Genomic DNA, 13,125 nt, shown 5'->3' on the forward strand with positions numbered 1-13,125 from the left:
GAGTTCGAGTGACATTTGCTACATCTTTCCTGTCCTGCTGTATGGAGTGGAAGCGTGGACTCTAATTTACATCTGATCATTCAGGGAAAGATCCAAGGTAATCGTGGTCCTGGTAGAAGAAGAACACCATGGCTGAAAAATCTAAGGCAATGGTATGAAAAATCAACTACATCGTTATTTAGAGCTGCTGTCAATAAAGTCACGATGGCAAATATGGTAGCCAACATGATATCCAACGATCGATAACGGTCATGGAACTAGAAGACGAAGAAGTCTGGCAAAAGGGCTTTAGTTATGTATCTTCGATCCTATTTGTCCAATTGTGACGTACAGTACCTCAAATGGTACCATTTAACCAATAGAGTACTACGACGTAGAAATCAAATACATCAACACGTCAAAACGACCTTAGGTATATATCTTTGCTCCTATATATGTTATGTCAAAAGAGCCTTAGTTGCGTATCTCCGGTCCTATAGGTCTAATCATGACATGAAGCCTAAAATGATAGGATTTAACCGAGATAATACGATGGTAGAGAGAAATTAAACATGGCGGCATCTAATAACACCTTAAACTGGCAGCAATAAAACGAATTACCGCACAGAGATGTGTGGCATATTACGTGACAGGATTTAGCGAATACCATACAATTACGTCATACATCTCTTTGCATACGTCCACTTTTAGTTAACTACTTAGTATCTATTCAGTACTTTGCTTTACGGTGTTGAGGCATGGACTCTTAAACAGAAGAATGTTAAAAATCTTGAAAGCTTTGAGATGTGGTGCTACCGCCGTATACTAAAAATAAGTTGGGTGGATATAATTACAAATGAAGAGGTATTAGAAGTTATTCACCGGTCACCGCCTTTTCTGTAAATGGAGTGAATATTGTTTTCCATTTAATATTTTTTCTCAGTTGAATAATTCCTGCTGGTATTTGGTCTAAGCTTACTTCTTTTCCCCATTCAAGCTGTTTCATAGCTAACTCTACTTCCTCTTTATAGTACCCTGTTCACCTGTTTTGGTAATTTCGGACTATTTCATCTCTTATAACATAAAACAGTTGTTTCAGATATCTTTATCGCGTTTCCTTTTTTTATGGATGAATATTCTGCCGTTTTCATCTTCTACTATTTCATATGGAGCTACACGATTAACAATTCCAAATCAAGAAAACATAAATAACACTTCGAATTATATTATACAACTAATAGTCCAAAAATGAAGAGCAAGAGGTAGATGGCCAAGAAGCCGAAATCTTAATGACGAACACAAATATAATCGACTAATCAGACAATTAAGATCAGCGCTACATGATGAAGGCAATGCCACATTTGAACACTACATTAGTACATTGTCTAAAGAAGATCATTAAGTATGAATAGCAACAAAAACACTTAAAGAGACCTGAACAACACAACTCACCATTTAAGAAAGATGACGTTAGTTGAGGAAGATCAGACCAGGAAAAAATGTCAACATTTTCAGAATACCACATAATAATAGTCAAGCAATAGAACACTGAAAACTTTTATTTTTAACTGTACGCCCATGAATGACTTACCATTTTTTAAGTAACACTTAATATTGCACTTGTTTATTGTATTTTTTTCATCTTTCAAGATAATTCTTATAGGGATATATGTATTTATAACATACGGTCTTATGGTCTTATTACGGCTTTAAGATTATTCGACCCAAATGTATCTTGTACCGCACTGCTAATTGAGAATTATGTTTGTAATGCGATAAGAGGTCCGGATATACGAGACACCAGTGACTCATGCCGCACTGATAAAAATCCGACAGGAATCTGTATTTCTATAAAAAAAGAATATGTAGATTAATTTGTTTTGTGTATTAATTTAGTTTAGTTTGAACAAGACTTGCAGTAAAAGATTTTTCTAAATATAGAATGTAAACCATATTCCCAATGCTTTGTGAAAGAGAACCAGTTTATAATATACCGGGCGACGAAGGACTTCAACATCTAATTAATAGGATTACCACAATGTGTGATGAATATGGCCTTAAGCTAAACACCGCAAAGACAAAGGTGATGGTCGTCAGTAAAACGCCAACACAACCGGAAGTGGTAACAGCTTATGGTGAACAACTGGAGAGAACTAACAGTATCACTTACCTTGGTTGTAATCTAAATGAGAACTGGGATATGAGCAAAGAAATTAGAATACGGATAGAGAAGGCCAGAGCTGCATTCTTTAAGATGAAAAATCTGTTATGTGGAAACAATATTACTTTAAGTCTGAAAATTTGATTAGTGAGATGTTATGTGTTCCCTACTCTTTTGTATGGTGTCGAAGGTTGGACTTTGACGGATACACTTCTCAAGAAACTGGAAGCCTTTGAAATCTGGGTGTATCGGAGAACCCTACGAATAAGTTGGGTGGATAGAGTTCGTAACGAAGTTGTTTTGCATCGGATGGGAAAAGTTACGGAAGTCGTCAAAACAGTTAAAAATCGCAAACTTGAATATTTTGGCCATGTTATGCGCCACCCAGAGAGATATAATATACTCCATTTAATAATACAAGGCAAGGTAGACGGAAGAAGAGGGCCAGGTCGAAGAAGAACGTCATGGCTTAGAAACCTGAGAGATTGGCTTAACAGATCCTCTGCATCTCTTTTCCGAGCTGCCGTCAACAAAATTACTATAGCCAATTTGATAGCCAACGCTCGATAATCGAGCTCGGCACATGTAGAAGAAAAAAAGGACGACCTTATTTTAGAATATTGGTCGATGAATTGAAATCATTGTTCAAGAAACGAATTATTCATGTGCAGATGTTTTACTATAAAAATATGTAGAACCAAAATCTCGATTAAAAAAGTTGCAACCAGTTACTCAGGATGGAACTTAACCCCATTATTGATTTTACAAGTGATAAAATGGGTCGACAAAAAACCAGTTTTATTCCTTACATCATTTAAACATAATAGTTGTATCTTGGTTTAATCAAATGAAAAGAAAAATTATACACAAGTACTAAAACCACAAACTATTCTCGATTATAACTTGGTGAAAAAGAGTGTTGATTTTAGTGATCAAGTGGCTTCTTACCAAAGCCCAATACGCAAAATTCTGAAGTGGTACCGAAAAGTGGCAGTGAAATTAATATTTAATACCTGATTTAATACCACAGTAGTCAATGCTTAGTTGCTAAATAACAGAAAACGTAAAAAAGTGACAACCTATCCTTGAGTTCAGACTGGAGTTCGCGAAGGCATTTGCAAATAAAGAAATGTTGTAACCTTCACGACAAGTTACATCCAAAAATACCATCTCAGGCAAAGCGATGTAGATAATACAAAGAGAAGAAAGTGTACAAGATGTTACAAATTTTTAAGAAGAAGCATGATTAGTAGAAAGGCCGATAGAAAAGTTAAAAAAGTTAAAACATACTCTGAAGAATGTGATGGCAAAACTGCAATATGTCTAGTGTGCTTTATTGAATCACATTAAAAAACAATTTTACTTATACAGGAACTATTATTGAGTAAAAACGTATTGTGCCTCAAGTGGCCTTATAATATTGGATAAGTTGATAGTTTCTAGTAGAACGTTTTTATTGTTAATTACCTCCGTAAAAGTGAGTTATAGTATTTACCTTATAGTAATATACCTTCGACATCTAAAAAAGCTAGATTTGAACATAAACGTAGATTGACCACTGCTGAATTACAATCATTGTTAGAAGCATCTCGCGAAGACAATGTAGATTAAACGAATGGTGGAAGTGACCCTGATTGACTCTGATGAAATATTTGCACAAAGTCGTTCAGAAAAATCGAGGATTGCGTTTTGGAAAGAGACAACACAAACAGAATTTAAGACTTTTCTCGGGCTTATGTTCCATATGGGTACAATTAAGATGAACCGTCTGAATGACTACTGAAAAAGTATGGGTAACTTCTATAATAGTGTTGACTTGACTAGACAATTGATCATAGCCCATATTAAGAAATAACCGAATAGACAATCCTCACTTGTCAAAGAAACTAAAAAAACGTGAAGTGGTCTAAAAACTAAAAAGTCCCCTAGTCAAACTGGTTTTTAATAAAAAATTTAATAATATGTTAAAGTTTTTTTAATATACCCTAAAACTGAAAGCGCAAAGAATCGATTGCAAGTTACAAAATACTTGTAGTCATACTGTTTGGACAAGTACAGTTGTTTAAATAATCGGTTTCTGTGATAAACAAATTGAATAAATTGTAAAATATTTTTTGATCTGCTTGATATTTAGCACACTTTAATAACTCATCAATTGCCATAATTTCAAGTAGCTATATTACCTGTCGTTAGGCAAAAAACAAAGTTATTAACATTTATAAATTACTACAAACATAATATCTTACAGTTTACGGTTTTTTCGTTTTTTCTTATCTCAATTATTTATGTATTTAAATTTGGTATTTGTCTACATAAAAAACTTTTTATGGTCTACAACATTTATTTGAATTGTTTTTCTTTAGAATGTATACAAAACGTTTTATAAGCAAACAATTATTTTCTTTTTGCCTTTTAAGATTGTTTAAAAAAACAAAGCAAAATCAACTTTAGTCAACTCAGTCTTTACGAATTTTTCGTCGGCTACCCCTCATACTATTTAGAATTTATATTTCTGTATAAGATTTTTTTAAACTATTTAGCGAGGTTCCGTGAACTACTTTCTTATGGCAAAGTCAAATATTATTTTTCTATGTGAATAAGCCACAATTATTGGTCGATATTGAGATGAAAATTACATTTTTAATTAACTAATATTTAACGATATGTTTTCCAATATTTAACCTTGTTTATTGTACAAATTATGTAAAAATGTGTATACACATTTTGTACAAAAAACGTTTTTTGAGAACGATTTCCTGAATGGAAATCAAAATGTCAAACATTAAATAATTAAAAATGTAATTCTCATCACAATCACAACCAATATTTTTGACTTAATCCCATAAAAACCTAATATTTATCTTAAACTATTCACTGATAGCTTCGATAAAACAGGTTGGAAATTAAAATATGTAAAATATTCCCCGACACAACTCTCTGGGAAAAAATATCTAAATAAATAGATATAACAACTGAACATTGATATAAAAAAACCTGTTAGTTGACCCCAGCCGGCTGAAATCAGCCGGCTGGCAGGTAGATTCAATGTCTTTATTATTTGAACTTGACCGACCGACCAAACCGATCGATATTTTTATGTTTTCAAATATACTTTTAAGTATTAATACTGGCAACATCTATTGGCTTTAAAATGATACCAAATACAATAATTTTACCTTCCGAGGTTACAATGATGGTTTGATGTATAAAATTTAATATATAAAAAAATCGGATTATTGAAAAACCGATAACGGTGCCAAGCCTACAAAGGTGCTCTAAACGAACATACACGACTTATAAATAGGAAATGATAGCATTTCTTGGTGATGCTAAACTACTGCAACGTGAAAAGAGCTCTAAATGATAGCGGGATGTATATATATATATATATATATATATATATATATATATATATATATATATATGTATATATATATGTATATATATATGTATATATATGTATATATATATATATATATATATATATATATATATATTAAATAACCAAATATATGGCCTAGGAGGACAAATTCGTTAAACTTCCCGTGCTCGAATCGGTATCAATAAAGTGTTATGATCATTTCGGCCTAGCCCAGCCTCATCAGACACTTTGGGCTGATACAAATTCAAACTCGGAAAGTCCAACGAATGTCTCCCAAAACTTCACTACAACAGTAGTTAGCTTACAAAGGCGCCACCTGCTTTGGCGGCCGTGAACGAAAACGATATGATAATATCGTTTTCTGTATCCTTTGCGCTATGCGAAATGTGTAAAAGATAAAATCTTTTAGCGAAAGCCGCTATCGCTTTATTAAATTAAATAACCAAATATATGGCCTAGGAGGACAAATTCGTTAAACTTCCCGTGCTCGAATCGGTATCAATAAAGTGTTATGATCATTTCGGCCTAGCCCAGCCTCATCAGACACTTTGGGCTGATACAAATTCAAACTCGGAAAGACGGAAGATCATTTCGGCCGAAATGATCATAACACTTTATTGATACCGATTCGAGCACGGGAAGTTTAACGAATTTGTCCTCCTAGGCCATATATTTGGTTATTTAATTTAATAAAGCGATAGCGGCTTTCGCTAAAAGATTTTATCTTTTACACATTTCGCATAGCGCAAAGGATACAGAAAACGATATTATCATATCGTTTTCGTTCACGGCCTCCAAAGCAGGTGGCGCCTTTGTAAGCTAACTACTGTTGTAGTGAAGTTTTGGGAGACATTCGTTGGACTTTCCGAGTTTGAATTTGTATCAGCCCAACCAAAGTGTCTGATGAGGCTGGGCTAGGCCGAAATGATCATAACACTTTATTGATACCGATTCGAGCACGGGAAGTTTAACGAATTTGTCCTCCTAGGCCATATATTTGGTTATTTAATTTAATAAAGCGATAGCGGCTTTCGCTAAAAGATTTTATCTTTTACATATATATATATATATATATATATATATATATATATATATATATATATATATATATATATATATATATATATGTATATATATATATATATATATATATATATAAACTTTGAGGATATCTATAGAGAAAAACCTTACATAGAAGTAAAGATTTCTTGTGTATAATGGTATATTTTATTAAAAAAATAATCAAAATATATTCAAAAGGATTACAAATCTTCAAAACATTTTCTGACCATCATCAGTGAACAAACATTTAAAGTAGTTAAAACTAGCTATGTAAACAGATGTAGAAACCCTTATTTTACATTAAAACCATGGCATTTTAATATTATTTAAGACACTAGGTCGATGTTATAAAATTTAACATGAAGGGAATATACATCTTCCCTGCTCGAAAGGAGGACAACATTGTCCGACTATTAACCAGCCAAATGGTTGTAATAAAATTAAAGTTATTAATATTAAAATTAGCAAAAAAAAACAGGAACACACGCGTTTTTTTTTCCCATAACTTGTTTCCAAAAGAGTATAGATACAGACATTGCTTAACAGAAAAAGAACTTTTATCCTTCCTCTTTAAAATAACATTTAGTGGAAGTCTTTTGGATTCATAGTATCTAAGATACGATTTTTTAAAGTTTGCTCCTATTACCATTTTTGGGCCATTTTCACTATTTTTTTCTTACAAATTGTTCTATAACTCTTTTCTATGCAGTTTTAGGTATATACAATGGCACATTAAATAGAAAGAAAAAATAATTACCTTTAAAATGATCTACTGTAGAAAGCTCTAGGAGCTTCTAATTTTAAGCAAGATAGGTTTCTTTAAAGTTTTCTACAAGGTTTAATTTTGGTCAATATGTCACTCAGATCAAAAGCTATCGAATTTTTACCGTCAAGTTGATACTAATTTTATTTCGATTTCCCCCCAACCCTTCGAAGGGCAGTTTTAGAGGGAAGCCCGAGGGTAGAAATTTTTAAATAACTTTTAATGGGCTAAACTGGAAATTGTTGATACTAGAACTACTATGGGAGAAAACCCAGTTATCTGGCAAAAGAAACCAGACCACAGACTTGTTCAAAAGCTCAACCGGTAATAAATTCAATTTTCATCTGTGATTTTTCGCTGGTAAAACAGAACTCCATGCCTTTATGACGACTTCAATGTAGCAAGCTATTGGTGGAATTTAGAGGCATCTGGCAGAGGAATATAGCAAATGCTTTAAAGCACTTTTAATTCTCACGCCGTTCCTAATTGCAAACTCCAATATTAGTTTATGTAAATAAACAATTATGATTTATTTTATTTCAAAAGGACTCAAAGTGATTTTTTCGGCAATTTTTAAAACGCAAATTAATACCTTATACAGAATGGAATTTGAAATACGTGAATTAAAACTTGAAAGGTGAAAATTAAAAAAATTTTTTAAATCGTTGCAACGTGGATTTGTGGCATAGAGTTCTGAAATGCAACAAAGCTCATGACACATGTAACAAAATGACTATTCTGTGAAAACTAAAAATACTGTTATGTTTTATGTTTTTTGGCTTACAATATTAAACAGAAATTTCATCGAACAACCGACGTATCCATAAATAATTTAAATTTGTCATTGCTCAATCTTTTAAAAGAGTATTCAAATGTGATTTTTATTGCAGGTAAACTTTGGTGATGTTAAAGTTCCTCGTGGCTTCGACTATCCACGACCACAAAAAATCGAAGCTCTTAAAGGTGTCCACGCAATTTCGTCAGACAATATCGTCATCGTCGATGCCCAGACGCTGTTGATTCCAAACTTGTCTTATGATGGCGAAGCACCAGGTAATTTCATATTAAATTTTATTTTTATTGATTTCCAAAAATGTTTTATACCAGGAACCAATGTTTCACTTTAATTATTTAATTATTTCTCTTTAATTAGCCAACTCTATTTTTTATTGTAAAACCCATTAAGAATAATATTATCGAATCTGAATCTAAATTCTTTTTATTGTCTATAAAACAAATGGCTTATATTATTTTCTGGTACAATAAAAGTCGTTTAATGGTTTATAGATATTATTTTTTCATGAGACAAGGGACGCACGGGCAAATGAGGCAATAAAAAATCAATTAATTAGGAAAAAAGTCATTGGGATAAGACAACTTTATCATCAACAGCCTTCACTTGTTCTCCTAGTCCTTATAGTCTTTTTTGGGTGGTTTAATGTATTTTTTATTTTTCGTCAATGGATGTCATATTTAATATTACTGATATATCTTTATCAATTAGAGCATTGAGCATTGCTTGTACCGTTTTTAGCTACTTTTTGTCTTATCCTATAGATATTTATTTGTTCTCATTCGTTTGAATAAGCTAATTTTTTCTTTTCAATGGTATTTTTCATTTCGGTGTTCCAAATTTTAAGCCCTCTCTTCTTATGATTCTTTTTTCGTTTTGGAGCACTTCTGAAACTATTTTATGTAAATTTTCTTTAACCGTATTTCATTTATCGTGACTATTTTTGCTTGTCAATATTTGAAAAGAAGATTGGTTGATCTTGTTTGGTATAGACATCTTTTGTTTTATAAAAGGATCTTAAAGTAGATGTATTTTCTAGGTTGCATCTGTATTGCGTATCTGTTTGTTTTTCATTCACGGTTGGGAATATTAAGTAGACTCACTATTTCCGATAATTTTATATTGGAACCAGATATTAGACAAGATTTAAATGAACTAAGTTCTACCAAGAATTTACTGGTAAGGCAAATGAGTTTTCCAACTTGGAATTTTCAAAGTTTTCCTCAAAACCCATCAGGTAATACAGAGATCTACTGGGTAGAAAACCAATATCGATACTAAATTGAAATCCTCTGTGATATCAAAAACCAATAAACAAAAATATATTTACTTCATTCTAGGGTGTAGACATTTCTTGTCGACTTACATGTTTGTATGTTTTTTTTCAATTTTCGATTTTTGCCTCTTTGGTTCCTAAATTTCCTAAATGTGTGGCTCATTAAACTGATCAGCTTAAAGTAGCTGCGTTTGGTGGATGTGTTTTTTTTTGGTAGTGGTGTAAACAGTGATTCGTAAAGCAAATTGTATTAAAGCAATCCGTTAAAAAAAGAAAGCTTTCTTCATAAAAAAAACAGCTTAGCAGAGATTTGATTTGGTTCAGGTGTTTTATTATTTTTGGCAAGATAAGTATCATTATTACACACGCGCGCACTGAAGATAAAGATTGAGAAACCAAAACAGAGTTTTACGAAAAATAAACACCCTAATAGGGATTATACGATATAAAAATAATCATTGGAGACATGAATGCGAAAGTAGTAAAGGAGTAAATATACTAAGTGACATAGAAATCCGAACACCCAGTTTAAATGATTTTATGTTAATAAATTTTTGTATAAGTACTTAATGAAGCATAATAAGTAAATGATTAAAATTTCAAAATGATTGCATTGCTTTAAAGCCCTTTTACCTTTAATAATGTGTGGATGCACCCCACATTCTAAAATGCGCGATGTGTTACGCATTCTCCAACGCGCCTAGGCATGATTCTGATCAGGTGGTCAATATCCTCTTGTGGTATCTCATTCCAGGCAACCACCATCTCCTCTCGAAGTGCTTGTAGAGTCTGAGGAGGACGTTGCAAATTGAGCAATCTCCTACCCATCATATCCCACACACGCTCAATTGGGGATAAGTCGGGAGATCTTGATGGCCATGCTAACAATGTGATATCACTATGTTGAAAGAAGTCTATTGTGACTCTTGCAACATGTGATCGGGCATTATCTTGTTGGAAAGTTGGATTTGCCAGGGTGTCAAGATAGGGTAAAAGTTGGGGTTCTAGAACTTCTTGGATATAACGCTGCGCGTTCATGTTACCTCTGATGAAGATTAAAGGTGACCTGGAACCATAAGCTATAGCACCCCAAACTCTAACTCCAACAGTGTGATGAACATGTCTTCCAACAAAAAACTGTGGATTTCTCCTTTCACCACGTCGCCTTCTAACCCTCGCTCGAGCATCGTGCATGCCTACACAAAATCGAGACTCGTCACTTAAGACAATACTGTTCCATTCCTGATTCCAGACTGACCGTTCTATGCACCACTGAAGGCGATTACGGCGGTGTTCTGGAGTTAAAGGGAGGACCCAGTGTGGTCGGTATGAAAACAGGCCAAAACTTCTCATTCGTCATTATACACTTCGCATGCCAATAGGTCTTCCGTGTTCTGCAAACCATTCATTTGCAATGGAGCTGGTAGTGGAGAAACGGTCTCTTAAGGCCAATAATCTCAGGCGGCGATCTTCACGGTCTGTTGTTCTACGGCGGCGTCCAGTGCCCCGTGCTCTTTGCGTACGGCCTTCTTGAAGCCATGCCTGATAACACCTAACCACGGTGTCTACACTTCTTTGCACTCTAACTGCAACTTCCCGAAAAGAAAGTCCAGCTACCCGAAGTTCCATTATACGGTCCCTATCAAACTCACTAGGTTGACGAAATCGTACAGGTCTTAGTATTCTAGGCATCGTAACCAATCGTAAAGAATGTCAAGAACCACAATCCGCCAAATTTGGATCTTTACTGCGGCGGAAATATTCATTTTTAGCTTGTTAGTGAATTTAAAAACAAAAAGTATAAAAACCGGAATCTCCAACTGATAAGGCTAAAAACTTTATCACTTGTTTTTTTCGGTAAGATAAATAAATTACACCAAATTTTATTGAAATAAAATTCTTTAAACTGGGTGTTCGGATTTCTATGTCACTTAGTATATACAGAAGAATACCAGGGGGATGAAGTTTGCATAAATAATCAAATGAAAATTGAAAAAAAACTACTCGAATTTTGCTACAGAGAACAAAATGAAAATAGCTAGCACAAGTTTACTTCATAAAGACATTCATAAGGTAACATGAGGTAACGAAAAAAACTCTAGAAAAAGGCAAAAGATACGCACTAACAATAAACCAAACAAAAACGCAATATATGGAAATAAGAGGAGACATAACAAATGATAGAAAATATATCAAAACGAAAGGAGTCAAGGCTATCGATGGCTTTGATAAAGTGTCTGAATTTGAATTCTTAGAAGTACACCATAATGATCAGGAGAAAAGAAGGAAAGGAGATGGACAAAAGATTAATGAAGGAGAGCAGAGCAGTATGGTTTCTAAATTCAATACTGAAAGCAAAAAAAGTCTAAAGAACAGCTAAACTGCGAGTCTACGAGACAGCAGGAAAAAAAAATTAAAGATCTGGGAAAGGGGTGCTTACAAAAATCTGGAAAAGCAATAATTACTGCTTGATGATTTGGTCTAGTGGAGAATACGGACTCTCTCTTAACATCATAAAAACCAAATTCATGAAAATTAACAAGAACAACAATACAAACGAAATATTAACTGTAGGTGGCCAGCAGATTGAGAGAGTACACAGAAAATAACGATTATACTGCAGAAATAAGAGTCAGAATTGAAAAAGCACGTGCCAACTTCGTGAAAATGAAAAAATTAAACCGGAATACAATAAATCGACTTTACGCGTTTGAAATGTGGACATTTAGAAGATTGTTAAGAATTTCGTGGGTAGATAGAATCACGAATACAGAAGTATTAAGGAGAGTAGGCAGAGAGAGGGAAATGGAAAATACAATAAAAGAAAGGAAATTGTAATATCTCGGACATGTGATGAGAGGCGAAAGATACAACATCTTGAGACTCATAATTCAAGGAAAAGTAGAGGGTAACAGAAGCGTAGGAAGAAGACGCGTTTCCTGGTTGAAGAACCTGAGAGAGTGGTTTGGTTGCAGCTCAAGGCAATTATTCAGAGCAGCTGCCTCGAAGGTCAGAATAGCCATGATGATTGCCAGCTTTTGTCGCGGAGATGGCACTTAAAGAAGAAGAAGACTTGGTCTAAATATACGAATGCCAGAGAACCGACATTTTAAAAAAGTACTGAAGGAGTGAGAAATGGGGCAAAGAAGAGGACGTCCAAAGAAGAAATGGTTGGAAGCAGTAAAACAAGATTTGTCGAATATAGGCGTGAGAGATTGGAGAGAAAAAGCAAGGGACTGGAAAAAATGCAGACTCAAAATTCGTTTAACTGCATTTTAATGTTGATATTTTTATTTGTAAACAACTTGTAATTATATGTATATATTGTCTCGTATTTTCTTCCTTTTTACCTTCCTCCCTACCTTAAACATTTGTAGATTTAGTTTAATACTTTTTCTAAATTCAAATTAAAAAAAGAGTTGACTGACGTAACATAGGTAAGTATATATCTAGAGATTCATGAGCACGCCGCTGTGTAGGCCGGTCAGATATAAATTCCCATTCTATTTCAATGCCTATTCAAATATATATGTCGAAAATGTTCACAAAGTTTGTGAGTGGTTAATGTTCGAATCCGCACATTACGGCCACTTTGCACGAGAAAATGGGCAATAAATGTTTCGGATTGTGTGGAATATTCGACATTGTTGGACTGTGATACTTTACTTTGGTGTCTCGCTGTCAAAGGACCGTACGCCGGCCAATAATA

At 33.7% G+C, this 13,125-nt stretch overlaps 1 protein-coding gene across 2 annotated transcripts in view; it reads left to right on the forward strand.

Moving 5' to 3' along the window:
- Positions 1-13,125, forward strand: part of Skel (DM13 and DOMON_DOH domain-containing protein skeletor) — a 158,380-nt gene that overhangs the window by 82,141 nt on the left and 63,114 nt on the right. For both annotated transcript variants that reach the window (XM_072530675.1, XM_072530674.1), the window contains exon 4: positions 8,238-8,400. In XM_072530675.1, coding sequence (XP_072386776.1) covers positions 8,238-8,400 — 163 coding nt within the window. The remainder of the gene's footprint in view (positions 1-8,237; positions 8,401-13,125) is intronic.

The sequence above is a fragment of the Diabrotica undecimpunctata genome, chromosome 4 (assembly GCF_040954645.1).
Source record: "Diabrotica undecimpunctata isolate CICGRU chromosome 4, icDiaUnde3, whole genome shotgun sequence".
Classification (NCBI taxonomy): Eukaryota; Metazoa; Arthropoda; class Insecta; order Coleoptera; family Chrysomelidae; genus Diabrotica; species Diabrotica undecimpunctata.